At 42.4% G+C, this 13,457-nt stretch overlaps 1 protein-coding gene across 2 annotated transcripts in view; it reads left to right on the forward strand.

Annotated features, from left to right (window-relative positions):
- The window catches only part of LOC109925499 (ubiquitin-conjugating enzyme E2 D4-like), a 19,144-nt gene extending 5,946 nt beyond the window's left edge, over nt 1–13,198 (forward strand). For both annotated transcript variants that reach the window (XM_048618658.1, XM_048618659.1), the window contains exons 2-7: nt 398–461; nt 4,339–4,370; nt 4,457–4,534; nt 4,631–4,736; nt 6,297–6,390; nt 11,088–13,198. In XM_048618658.1, the coding sequence (XP_048474615.1) occupies nt 398–461; nt 4,339–4,370; nt 4,457–4,534; nt 4,631–4,736; nt 6,297–6,390; nt 11,088–11,133 (420 nt within the window). In that variant the 3' untranslated portion in view covers nt 11,134–13,198. The remainder of the gene's footprint in view (nt 1–397; nt 462–4,338; nt 4,371–4,456; nt 4,535–4,630; nt 4,737–6,296; nt 6,391–11,087) is intronic.
- Nucleotides 13,199–13,457: the final 259 nt, after the last annotated feature.

Genomic DNA, 13,457 nt, shown 5'->3' on the forward strand with positions numbered 1-13,457 from the left:
CTGGACTGACCTATCCCCTTCCTAACTCCCTACCTACACTCACCTTTACTGGCTCCATCCCCGCCTCTTCGACCTGTTTGTTTCCTCCCCACCTATCCTCTCCTCTATCCCTCTTCTATCCGCCTCCCACTCTCTCCCTATTTATTTCAGAACCCCCTTCCCCTCCCCCTTTTCTGATGAAGGGTCTAGGCCCGAAACGTCAGCCTCTCTGCTCCTATGATGCTGCTTGGCCTGCTGTGTTCATCCAGCGCTGCACCTTGTTATCTTATTGTGAAGCTTGTTCTGTTTCCCAACTGTTGCATTCAGCGTGAATCCATAACGTTTTGCTGAACCTGTGTGTGAGAATTTCACCCAAGGAAACTTGCACTGTTTAAATTTGTTTTTTTTTCGTTACCAGGAATACCAGGACTTGGAGCGTGACCCTCCAGCACTGTGTTCAGCAGGTCCAGTAGGAGATGACTGTAAGTGCACAGAGTTACAGAACGTCTTTCTTGTGTGTGATGTTCGGCCAAGGGCAAAACTGCCATTTAAATGGTCATTGTCAGACATATGCTTGAAAGCTAAAAACATTGAGAAGAAATGTTTAAAAAGTGCGTGCTTACCTTCCTGCTTTTCAGCATAGAGTAGCTTTTAGTGAAAGTCTGGTTGGTCAAAGGTTGTTTTAGGTGGCTGACTAATTCCTCTAAAGGGGATGATGATGAAAAGCGAAGTTTGTTGCAACTTGCACTTGGAATTTCCTGAAAATGTTTCTGTTCAAGATTTGATGGCGCTGTGACATTGAGCGACCAAATATTATTAATTCGAAGATGCGTGGTTTCATAATACAAAACATGGACACAAAACTAGAATCACCCTGACAATCAAGTCATTTCCAGCTGCCTTTTACCTTCATTCAATGCTAAGTCCTCATTTTTATTTGCACGCTGACAGTTTTCTCTCTCTGGCTCTTTTTGGATAGAACTGCAAGTGTTTGAGGATCGAGGGAAAGGCAGGAGAGTAGCACTAGATAATAGAGTTAGTGCTGGCATGATGGACCAAATGGCCTCCTCCAGCACTAATAATTTTTGATTGTGTTACCTACTTTCATGTCAATCCATTTCACGTTTCTGCTTTTTTTCCTTCTCTTGTGTCTCATGACATCTTGTATTGCATGTGTGTTCAATGTATTTTTCCTCTTTCAAGAGGTAAAATAGATAGCCAGCAGTGTTTTTGAGGAAGTTGAGAGACATGCTGCTACGTACACGTGGGAGTGAAGCTTTGAAATGATTTGAAATGAAACCAGTGTGCAGAAACTGAGAAGCTGAAGAGAAAAGATTGCTTCAATGACAGAAATTTCAATGCATTTTAGGCAATTAGAACCTTTGACTTTGTTGAATTAGGCAGCTTTTTGGGGTTAGAATGGATTTAGGTTGTCTTGCAAAATGTGACAAAAATGGAATGACAGAATTACCTGTGTAGGTAGACAGAAGATATAATGCATGTTCATATTACTATGAATGAAGCCACATTAGCAATAATTGGATCCATGATATCTATCAAAAAGCTAGTATGAAGATATAGAAAGTGACTAAGGCGGCTCATGGAATACTATCCTTTATTAAGAGAGGGACAAAAGTAAGGATATTATGCTTCAGTTATACAGAGCATTGGCGAGACTGCATCTTAAATTTGTGTGCAGCTTTGGTTTTAACGAAGGACATAAATGTAGTAAAGGCTGTTCACTGGTTTAGTAGATTCACATCTGGAATATCTGGTTGTTTTAGAAGGATGCACCATGTCCTTCAGAAAGTGATGGAGTTGGAGCCATTGAATATTTTTAAGGTGGAGGTGGAGATGCATAGTTTCTTATTAGGCAGGAGAATCCAATATAGATATGAATGTGGAATTTGGAACACAGATCTTGATCTTATTAATGGTGGAGAACGTTTGGAGGGCTAAGGGGCCTTCTTCTAATTCATATGTCTGATATGAACCTGCATATGTTTGTATAGATGCTGTGTAGGCAAAGGTTTGCAGCTGGATCTATGCAGAGTACACGAGTGCAGCACCATCTGTTGTTTTAATTGAGAATCCAACATGCTTTTTTTTTAGCAATTGGCCTTTCCACAATAACTAGTAGATTGTACACTTATCACAATATTAGCCTACACTGTTGCTGGAGATTAACTTTGTTAGGTCTTTTTGTTTTACTGCCTCTCAAAACGAACGCATCTTGTATGACCTCCCTAAACATTCAATGATATCTAACCAGACAGTAGGTGTTCATTTGGGATTTGTCTGGTCTTTCCTCTGCCTCATCCTCACTATCCTTTCATCCTGTACCATCCATGCTACTGTCCGCACCTCTGCTTTTTATTCTCCTAATGGTGATAATACTTCAATACAGCCAGTTCTTTCCCCCCACTCGCCGATGATCTGTGTTGTTTATTCGGTAATGTGCTTCTGTAATCTTTTTGACCACATTGTATGTACCAGTGAGGCACACTTTCAGGGTTCGCTCTGTAAAGGAAGGATTACTAACATCTCAGTCAGTTAAAACATTTGCAATTTCGCAGGGCTGTCCATCTAATATTTCAAGGTTGGTTGAAATGTTCTAAGGCAGTTTTGAACCAGTTTGCTGGCTCCTATGAGCCACTCCTGGAACACAGGTACATCATCTAACGTGATGGCTCATCCCTCAAGCCTAACATCTTTTCTTTGTTTAGTTTCAGAGGTTCCCCTCACCTCATGGCCACAAACTAAGTGAAAATGACGAAAACCAAGTGGACTCATTTGGTAAATCCCATGTGGCAAAGAAATTCCAGTATTTTGTCCCAATCTTGAGGGCATTCATGGCAGTATGCCCTAATTTGAGGGTTGGATGGTGTCTTTCTGAAGTTCCTTGTGTCTGTTGGTGGTATGCTGAGACTCAGTTACGCCCAGATTGTTCATAGCTTCCTGATGTTGTTTGTTGATGTGAAATTGAAATGTTGATCTACTGGACCTCCATCAGTAATTCACAGTGAAGAATTGGGTTAACTTTTTTACAGAGATAGTAGGAACTGCAGATGCTGGAGAATCCAAGACAACAAGGTGCAGGGCTGGATGAACACAGCAGGCCAAGCTTTTTCTGATGAAGGGTCTAGGCCCGAAACGTCAGCCTCTCTGCTCCTATGATGCTGCTTGGCCTGCTGTGTTCATCCAGCCCTGCACCTTGTTGTCTAACTTTTTTACAGCTATTTAGCAGTTATTGTTGTGAAGGGAATGACCTCTGGCAATTGAGTCACCTTATCTTTGTAATGCAATAATAGTTTTGCTGCTTCTGGCCAGAAGATCTGAGTTCAAGTCCCACCTGCCCAGACATGTCAAAAGGTGTCTGAATAGGTTGGTTAAAAAAATCTACACTGATGATCTGCCTTTATCTTTCATGGGATTCTCACTTGCTTCACTGCCTGTTCATGTCTGTTTGTTCAGTATCAAAGGTTGCGCTGTTACCTCAGTTATATCTGTTTTCCATGCCCCTACTTTTAACTGTAGACTTCTGATGTCCTCCTTGTGTCTCCTGCTGCAAGCCGTTACTTCTGTGCCTCAACAGAGGTTGGAGGAGTGCACCATTGCCTTTGTCCCATCACTCCACAGGTCTCACATAAAATCACAAATACTTTTTAAGCACTGATCAAAATCAGGTTTCAAACAAGACCTATCAACCTGGTTTCTTAATAAATATCCCTGTTGGGTTTATTATCAACAGAACTTATTCAATAAACATGCAGAATTTGGTTCAGTAATATAGACATGTGCAAACGTTAACTTGAGGAAAAGATAGATTGGCTTTCTGAAAAGATAAACACTTTTGCCAATAGGTTAATTCTGAAAACAAAAGGACAAAATGTGATTTTATCCCAAGTCATGCTCCGGTGTTCTGGCACATGTGATCAAGTCATGAATCATGCATAGTTCTCTCCGAAAACTTGCAGACTCAGAAAGCTCAAGAAGTGCAAACTTCTTCATTCACTCTTTCAAAATAATTCAACTAGAGAATTGCAGATATAGGACAGATCATAACAGTGACAGACCTATCCCCACCAATACTTTACTGCAGTGCTATACAGTGACAGACATGTCCTCACCAGGATTAAACCCCGGTGTTATATAGTAACAGACCTGTCCCTCCCAGTACCAAGCTCCGGTGTAATACCGTGACAGGCCTGTTCCCACTAATACTTTACTCCGGTCTTATACAATATCTGGGGAATGATAAAATCTCAGGAAATTGAGAGAATACCAAATGAAGAACAGAGATGAAGTAATTGCTGACTTTAAGAGAAAAGCCAACTCACACTCCTCTTTCTTTCACAGATTTTCATTGGCAAGCTACTATCATGGGGCCAGTAAGTATCCTGTCTTTGTACACACCGCCTTTCACTGTCTGTGCGAATGTTTTTGCTGACTTGCCCTCTCTGATGTTTTTTTGTAGAGTGACAGCCCTTACCAAGGTGGTGTTTTCTTTCTGAATATCCATTTCCCATCAGATTATCCTTTCAAACCACCAAAGGTAAGAGCCACAGCTTGGTTTTCTGAGCATTGGCAAAAGCAACAATGTGTTTGCTACCACACAACTTATTGTTTTTCTCCTCGACTGTTTCATCAGGTTTCGTTTACAACGAAGATCTATCATCCAAACATTAACAGTAATGGCAGCATTTGCCTTGATATTCTCCGATCACAATGGTCCCCAGCTTTAACACTGTCAAAAGGTGAGGCAACCTGTTGTCTTGTCCTAGGTTCAGCAGAAGCTTTCAGATGAGTTCATGGCTTGGTGACTGTTCTTATCCTGCTGACTAGAAAGGTTTCTCAGGCAGCATTAAAGAGAGTCTGCACAGAATTTTAAAGGAAGGTTGTGCCCAACTAATCTGATTGAGTTGCTGACAAAATATCAGAGCAGTTCAGCGAAGCAAATGCAATCGATGTTTGCTGTGTCAATTTTGAAGAAAGTCATAGAATCATACAACACGGAAACAGACCCTTCAGTCCAACCAGTCCATGCTGACCATAATCCCAAACTAAGCTGGTCTCACCTGCCTCCAAACACTTCCTATTCGTGTACTTATCCAAATGTCTTTTAAACGTTGTAATTGTACCCACATCGCTCCCTGAGGAAGTTCATTCTACACACGAACCACCCTCTGTGTAAAAACATTTGCCGCTCATGTATTTTTTAAATCACTCCTCTCTCACCTTAAAAATGTTCCTTCCAGTCTTGAAATCCCTCATCCTAGGAAAAAGACAAACACCATTAAGCCTATCTATACCCCTCATTATTTGATAAACTTCTTTAAAGACACCTGTCAACCTCCTACGCTCCAGTGGAAAAAAGTCCCCATGGGAGACCAGAACTGGACACACTATTCCGGAAGAGGCCTCACCAATGTCCTGTACAACCTCAACGTGACTTCCCAACTCCTACAATCAAAGGACTGAGCAATGAAGTCAAGCATGCCAAATGCCTTTTTAACCACCCCGTTTATATGTGACGCAAACTTCAAAGAATTATGTACCTGAACCCCTAGGTCCCTCTGCTCTACAACATTACCCAAGGCTCTACCATTAATTGCATAAGTCCTACCCTTGCTTGTCGAACCAAAATGCGATAACTCACATTTATCTAGATTGAACTCTTTTAGCCCATTGACCCATTTGATCACGATCCTTTTGTAATCAAGGCTTCTGTAATTGGAGGGTCAATATCAAGTTGAGTAAAATAATAGATTTTTAGAGATCCAGAATAAATGTTTTTCTGATGGGGAGATGGTGGTGTTCCCAAGGCATTGTGCTGGAGCACTACATTTTTCTATGTAAGTGACTTGAAGTGAACATTGGAAAACAATCAGGTTGATATCACTTGACTGCATGCAGCAAGTCAATGTCAATACAGTGTGGAGCTGGAGAAACACAGCAGGTCAGGCAGCATGAGAGGAGCAGGAAAGTCGATGTTTCGGGTTTATATCCTTCATCGGTAGAAAAATTGATTTAATGTTACTCATAATGAGTGTCCTTTTTCCAAAATGTGTTTTGCAACTTTTCCTGACAATTTTGAAGAATTCTAACAATTCTCACTTATTAAATATTGTGACTTATGCAAATAAAGGCTGTAAATCTAAATAAAAACAGAAATGCAATAGTCCTGGCAACGTCTGTGCTGAAGAACTTGTCGGGAATCTCAGGCACTGAGATTAAGCTTTAAGTAATGGACCATCTGGCTATAGAATACAATGCATTGTTCAGTGACTTATCGTGTCTCTCTCTTTCTCCTTCAGTTCTTCTGTCTATCTGTTCGCTGTTGTGTGACCCAAACCCTGATGATCCTTTGGTACCAGAGATTGCACACACCTACAAATCTGACAGGGAGAAGTAAGTGTCTTGGACAGTACTTCATCTGAGAAGAAATAATTTTCCTGTTTCCTGAAAACTTAGGAGCTTAGTATTGAATTGTGCTGAGTGCGCAGAGGTGCTCACATTGGGACTCTGACAATTAGAGATGTAAATGCAATTTCACATTGTCCTACTCCATGTTTTAATGTTCATCTTGTAGCTAGGACTCTATGTTCATAATCGTCTGTCTCTATGAGCCTTGTCCCATTCTTGCAGTATTTAATGTACTTCTGTCACATAATCCTTCACTGCAATGTGTGCACACAAGAAGCCACAGATATTTAATTACAAAATGCAGCAGTTGTACGTTGAGCACTGGACTCCGACCGAGGTCTTCAAGGGAGAATGGCAGCAGATGAGAGACCATCTCGTTGCTTCATTAACATGAGGATAATTCCAAACACAGTGAAATTAAAAGGAGCACAGTCAGGATCTTGTCTGGGGGTTGGTGGTTGATGTGGCCAAGATCTTGGTGAGTTTTGGTAAAATATGAAATTGTTTACTTTGGCAGGAAGAATAGAAAACATTATTCTTTGGATGGAGAACTACTGCGGAGTTCTATGTTAGCGTCATATGAACAGGCCCTTTGGCTCACCATGTCTGTGCTGACCAACAAACACCAAATTGTACTTATCCCATTTACCTGCACTTGGTCCATTGCCTGCTATGCCCTGGCATTTTATGTGCTCGTTCAGATACCTCTGAAATGTTGAGTGTCCCTCTCTCTCTCCACCACCCCCTAAGGCAGCACATTGCATGTTTCTACCACCCTCTGGTGAAAAAATAATTCCTCAGCTCACCTTTAAAACACTTACTCCTCACCTTAAATGTATGCACTCTGGTTTTAGACACATTTGCCATGGAGAAAAGATTCTCAGGATCTACCCTATCTAATTTTGTATATTTCAATCAGACTCCCCCTCCCTTAGCCTCCCCTGCTTCAGGGAAAAGCAACTCAGCCTATCCAGTTTCTCCTCCTAACAAAGATTTTGCACCCCAAACAATCTGCTGGTGAATCTCCTCTGCACCTTCTCCAGTGCAATCACATCCTTCTGACAGTGTGGCGACCAGAGTGCACGCAGCACTCCATCTGTGGCCTAATCAAAGCTCCAGAAAATTGCAACAAGACTTCCCTGCTCCTGCATTCTATGCCCCAGCTAATGAAGGCAAGGATTCCATATGTGTACCTGTACCTGTGCTGATACTTCCAGGGATCTGTGGACTTGCACACCATGGTATCTGTTCTTCAGTATTCCCTAGGGACATACTATACATTGTGCTTCCCTTATTAGACCTTCCAAAATGCATCACCTGACTTTTTGGGGTTAAATTCCAATTCTGTTGCTCTGCCTAATTTACCAGCTAGACCATATCAGACCGTAACCTGAGACTATCCTTCTCATTATCAACAACATCACCAATTTTCGTGTCGTCTTATTAATTACCTCTTCTATAATCACATCCGAATGATTAATCTCCAGAACAAACAAAAGGGTTCCAGCGCTGATCCTTGTGGTACACCGTAGGTCACAGGCTTCCAATTACAAAATCAACCCTTTAGTGTCATGTTTGCCTTTGATCCATGGACTGTACCTTTTGGACCAGCCTTCCATCTGTTACCTTGTCAAATGGCCTTACTGAAGTCCATGTGAGCCACATCAACTGCACTACCCTCCTATTTAGTCACTTTTTTTCAAAAAAACTTCATTAAATTTGTCAGACAGGATCTCATTCAACAAATCCATGCTGATTGTTTCTGATCAGTCTCTGCCTTGGAGGGTTTTTCCAATAGTTTTTTCCAATAATTTCCTTACCATGGTCGTCAGACCAATTAGTCTGTAATTGTCTGGCCTATCCTTGCTGTCCTTGAACAAAGGAACCACATTGACAATCCTCTAGTCAGCTGGTACTTATCCTGTAGCCACCAAAATACTAAATCTCTGCCAGGGCCCCAGTAATCTCCTGTCATGCCTCCCATAATACATCTCATCCTTTTGCATCTTTATGCCTGCTAAAACATTTAATACGCCCTCCCTGTTTATCTTAGCATCTGTAGAACCTCACCATTCCACATGATTTGTCCAGCTACAGTGTCTTTCTCCTTTGTGAATTGAAATCAGAAATATTCATTTCAGAGCTCACCTGTGTCCTTTAACCCTCGTTTACCCCTTGGATCACTAGTAGGCCCCACTCCTTGCCTGGTAATCCTGTTGTTTTAATATACTTAAGAAAAGCCTTGGGGTTTTCCTCAATCCTATCTGTCAAAGATATTTTGTGGCCTCTGTTTCCCTCTTTTTTTATGTCGGCAACCCCACCCACACACTCACTCTCTCACACTGTGTGGTCCTGAAGGACCTCCTCTGTCTTTAATCCACTGTACCCGACATCTGCTTCCTTCTTTGTCTTTCTCCAACTCTTGATATCCCATAACATCCAGGGATTCCTAAACTTGCTTCCCTTGCCCCTCATTCTTAGAAGAACACACTGGTCCTAAATTCTCCTGCTACTGCTTTTAAAAGACTCCCACTTTCCAAATGTAGACTTACCTGCAAATAACTGCTCCCAGTCTGTTTGCCAGATCCTGTCGAATGATACTGAAATTGGCCTTCCCCCAATTTAGTTATTTAACTTCTGCACTGTCCTTATCCCTTTCCGTAACGGCCTTAAAGCTAACTGAGTAATGGTCACTATCGCCAAATGTTGGCCAGCCTGCCCTTTGCGGGGCCTGCCCGCCCACCCTTCAACCATGGGACTGGCTTAATTCCCTATGATTAGGTCGGGCACTGCCCATCTCTAGCGGGACTTTCTATGCACTGGCATAAGCAGCAATCCTGAATGCACTTTAATAATTCCACCCTGTCTAATTCTTTCACACTAGAGCATAGAACAGTACAGCACAGTACCCTTCGGCCCACGATGTTGTGCTGAACTTTTACCCTAAACATAAGGTCTATCTATCCTCCACCCCTACCTTATACTATCATCCATATGCCTATCTAATAGCCGCTTAAATGCCCTGAATGAGGCCAGCTCTACTACCCTCTCCAGCAATGCATTCCATGCCCCGACCACTCTGAGTAAAGCCTCTGACGTCTCCCCTATATCTACCTCCACTCACTTTAAAACTATGCCCCCTCGTAATAGCTACCTCCACCCTAGGAAAAAGGTGATCCTAGTTCATGTTAGCCAATTGAAATCACTTACAACTGTAACCCTATTGCTCTCAATCTCTCGTGATTTGCATACATATCTGCTCCTCTATGTCCTCTCACTATTGGGAGGCTTGTGTATAATTCCAGTGAAGTGATTGTCCCTTTCTTATTTCTAAGCTCTACCCAGAAATCCTCATTTGAAGATCTTTCTAAGACATTCTCCCTACTGCAGTGAATGGTCTCTTTTATCAATAATGCAATTCCCCCACCTCTCTGATTCCCCCACTGTTGTGCCTGAAACTTGCATACCCTGAAATGTGAAGCTGCCAGTCCTGTCCTTCCTTCAGCCATGTCTCAGTGATTGCAACAATATCGTATTGCCACATGCTGATCAATGCTCTAAAATTCTGCCTTGCCAGTCCAGCTCCTTGCACTAAAATAGATACAGTTTAGCTTTCCGATCCTCCCATGTGTCTTAAGACCATGTCCTCTTCACCTCTCTGGCCTAGTATTCCTTTTATATCAAACTGAATCTTGCTGCTGACTTTACATCTGCTCTTGTGCTCCATTCCTCTGCCAAATTAGTTTTAAACCTCTCAGAGGGATGTAGTTGTTCTGGTGCATGCGGTAGTATGCAGGTTCAGCAGGAAGGCTAATGAAATGGTATCCTTTATTATGAACAAACGAGTTTACACAGGGTATCAGTGAGACAAATACTGAGAGCCATTTTGTTCTCCTTATTTAGTGTTGGAGACAGTTGTGGGGAGATTTACTAGATTAATACCTGGGAAGGGCAAGTTGCCTAATAAGGGTAGGTTGGGCAAATGGGGTTTTTTCCAACTGGAACAAACAGAAACAAAACTGTTCTTCCAAAAGGTCACTGGATTCAAAATGTTAACTCCATTTCTCTTTGAATGCTGCCAGACCTGTTGAGTTTCTCCAGCAATTTGTATTTTTGATTGTTTTGGATCACAGCGTCCTCAGTTCTTTGTTTTCTATGCATGTTTGTTTCCACTGGAATTTAGAGCAGTGAGGGGTGACTTGACTGAAGTGTGTAAGATCATGGATGGTCTCTACAAGGTGAACATGGAAAGAATGTTTCCGCTAGTGGGAAAGCCTAAAACTTAGGGGTACTGTTTTAAAATTAGGGGTCACCCTTTTTGGACTGAGATGAGAAGATATTTTTCTGATGTTTGCAACTTCGGAACTCTCTGCCTCAGAAGTCAGTGGAGGGGTTAGCTGAATATTTTCAAGGCAGAGCTGGATAGAACCTTCTGAGGTAGGGAGGGGAATGACACGTTATTGGGGATAGATGGGAGTTTGAGCACCAACATCCACCACAATCTTCTTAAATGATGGAGTAGGTCAGATGGTCTCCTTCTGCCATGTTTTATGCTATGTATGAGTTGGGGTAAGTGTTTGTGTTGTCTCTGTGTTGAGAGTGTCACAGTGCAGTTGTACGTTGGTTGGATGGATGGACACAGACAAGGCAAGTTAATATTCTCTCTCTCTCTCTTTGTTTAGGTACAACAAACTGGCCAGAGATTGGACAAACAAATATGCAATGTAATCGTGACAGACAAGAAATAGTAACTCCTTTACATAATCTGGAATGCAAAAATAAAAGCTGGCTGCAGTTTTATGGAATCCCACCTGCCATTCACAATGAATTTTATACTTGGTGAAGGGTGAGGAGCTCTCTGTCTGAATGCTGATGCGTTCTGGCCTTGGCTCGAGCAGTCGGCCTGCCATATATGGATGTGTATTTTGAAATATACATATATATTTCCTTTTTTATCACCAGTTTCTGTGACCACAGTCCAGTTGTTCGCTGGTCCCCCAGCATTTTACCAGTCACAGATAGAAGGGAGGGAGAAGCAACTCCCTAAGTGTTTATTTTTTGGAAATGTGAAGCTTGTTTTCCTGCTCTATTTATGCTGTCTGCACTGCATACTGTTGAGTGCGTGTTTTTTTTAATATATAGATTATATAAGTGTGTCTGTATATACATATAGAAATCACAGAGCCTCTTAACCACGGTTTTAGTGAATAGTGCAATTTGTACCTGTGTCAACACAGTTGCTCCACACCTGCTGAACTTTGCCAGGACCGAGTGCTTCTTTGCAGATATTAACTGGTGTGTGGCTGCTGTTTACTTATGATGCAGTTTGCTTTGTATCCCCACCTTCCATTCTCTGGATGCTGCTCCCTTGTCTAAGGTTTGGGGGCTCTGCTGGTGCGGATGCCCTAACAGGCACTCTGGTGATTTGTTTGTTGCCTTGTTCCATGCACTCCTGTTCGCCCTTGAGTGTGTGCCATGGGATAGTGATTGTACTGCATCCTCTAAGAAGTCCTTACAGGCTTCTGCCTCACCGATCAGAGAATTATTAAGAGCCACAGTATGCATTGAGTTAACTCCACTCTGCCTCCAAACCATTGTTGCACCAGATACTCTGCACCGTCACAGCAAGATGCCCAGCCAACACTCCAAACTCTTTTTGTTTTATTTTGCTTCTGCCTGGTCTGAGCGTCCTTAGTATATTCAAAATAGAGCTCCTGCAGTCAATTGCGAGTGTGGTATTTGATTCCAGTAGCCTGGGTCAGACTGTAAGCTAGATCCCTGTATTAGATTAATGCATGCTGGCAGGCCGACAGACCACAGGTGCCATTGACTTAGCAACAGCGGCTGTTGGTCAGCAGTCAGGGCTACAATCGAAGGCTCAGCTTTCATTGAACTAATCCCAGGAACACTGAGGTTGATCCTGGTCCAACTGAATCTTGCTTCACTCAACAGGCAAGAAAGCAAAGATGAAAAACAAAGCTCATCCTGTACCGGGATCTTGCTGGTCTGTTTCTTTCAGTGCCCCACTATTTATCCACTGAACTCGGGGGCCACTGTGCAGCTGTACACACTTTTATAAACCTGACTCTAGGAGGAAGCTTGCAATTTCTCCCTTTTAGTTGAGCTAACTTTTGAGGTTCAGATTTCAGGCCAAGTAAGAGATCAGTGGCTAATTGGACCATGCTTGATTCTGCAGTAATTTAAGTCAAGGACCTTGTGTTGTCCCACTGTGTTTCAAAACAACAGGGCTGCTCCTGGTATCTGTGGCCATGAGCCCCTGGGGAGGGTAACCCAGGCTGGGCAGATGCCAGTGACACTGAGCTGGCTGGTGTCCAGCTCTGGGTGGTCAGTAATCCCAGTCAAGCCCTTTCTGGAAGGTCGTCATCTTGCTTAAAAAAAGAGACAGACTGCAGAGACTCCCTTTCCATATGCACAGAAATGGTAGCAGGTTCATATATGAATGGCACTGAATGGAGTCTGTGCCTACTGCACTTTACCCAGTGCACAGTGGCATCGCTCGGTCTGATGCAGGATTCGAGAAAGTTTGTACACTCCTTTGTGAACAGTAATCTGCGAAAATGAGTGAAAAACCATAACTGAGAATTGGAAAGATCAAATGTATATGCTTTTTAAGTTTAAAAAGAATGATGGGGTTTAACTCAGCTTTCACTGAAAGATCTAGCCTCTTTTGTTGGTACCATGTAGTGTTTTTGTCTTTTTTAACGGTTTATTTGAATATGCAAAGTCCTTTCCTATGCTATGTGAATAAATTGGTGGCTGGTTTCTGCTGTAACTTGTCGCTATTTGTCTTTGTTGAAGAGAAACATTGCCGAGCTGGGCTAGGAATGTAAATCAGGACTCATCTGTACCCTGACTCCGTCCACACACCGTACTCAATTCAATTCTCTCTGCTCCACTCCAACTCATTCTGAAACTATTCACATTGCTCTAGAATAGAGTCAGAATCTATTTTATAAGTGGGAAAGGCTTCGAAAATCTGAGGCAAAAAGGGACTTGGGAGTCCTAGTTCAGGAATGGTGAGGCAATGGGGG

The sequence above is a fragment of the Rhincodon typus genome, chromosome 40, assembly GCF_021869965.1.
Source record: "Rhincodon typus isolate 14 chromosome 40, sRhiTyp1.1, whole genome shotgun sequence".
In the NCBI taxonomy this organism is placed as follows: domain Eukaryota; kingdom Metazoa; phylum Chordata; class Chondrichthyes; order Orectolobiformes; family Rhincodontidae; genus Rhincodon; species Rhincodon typus.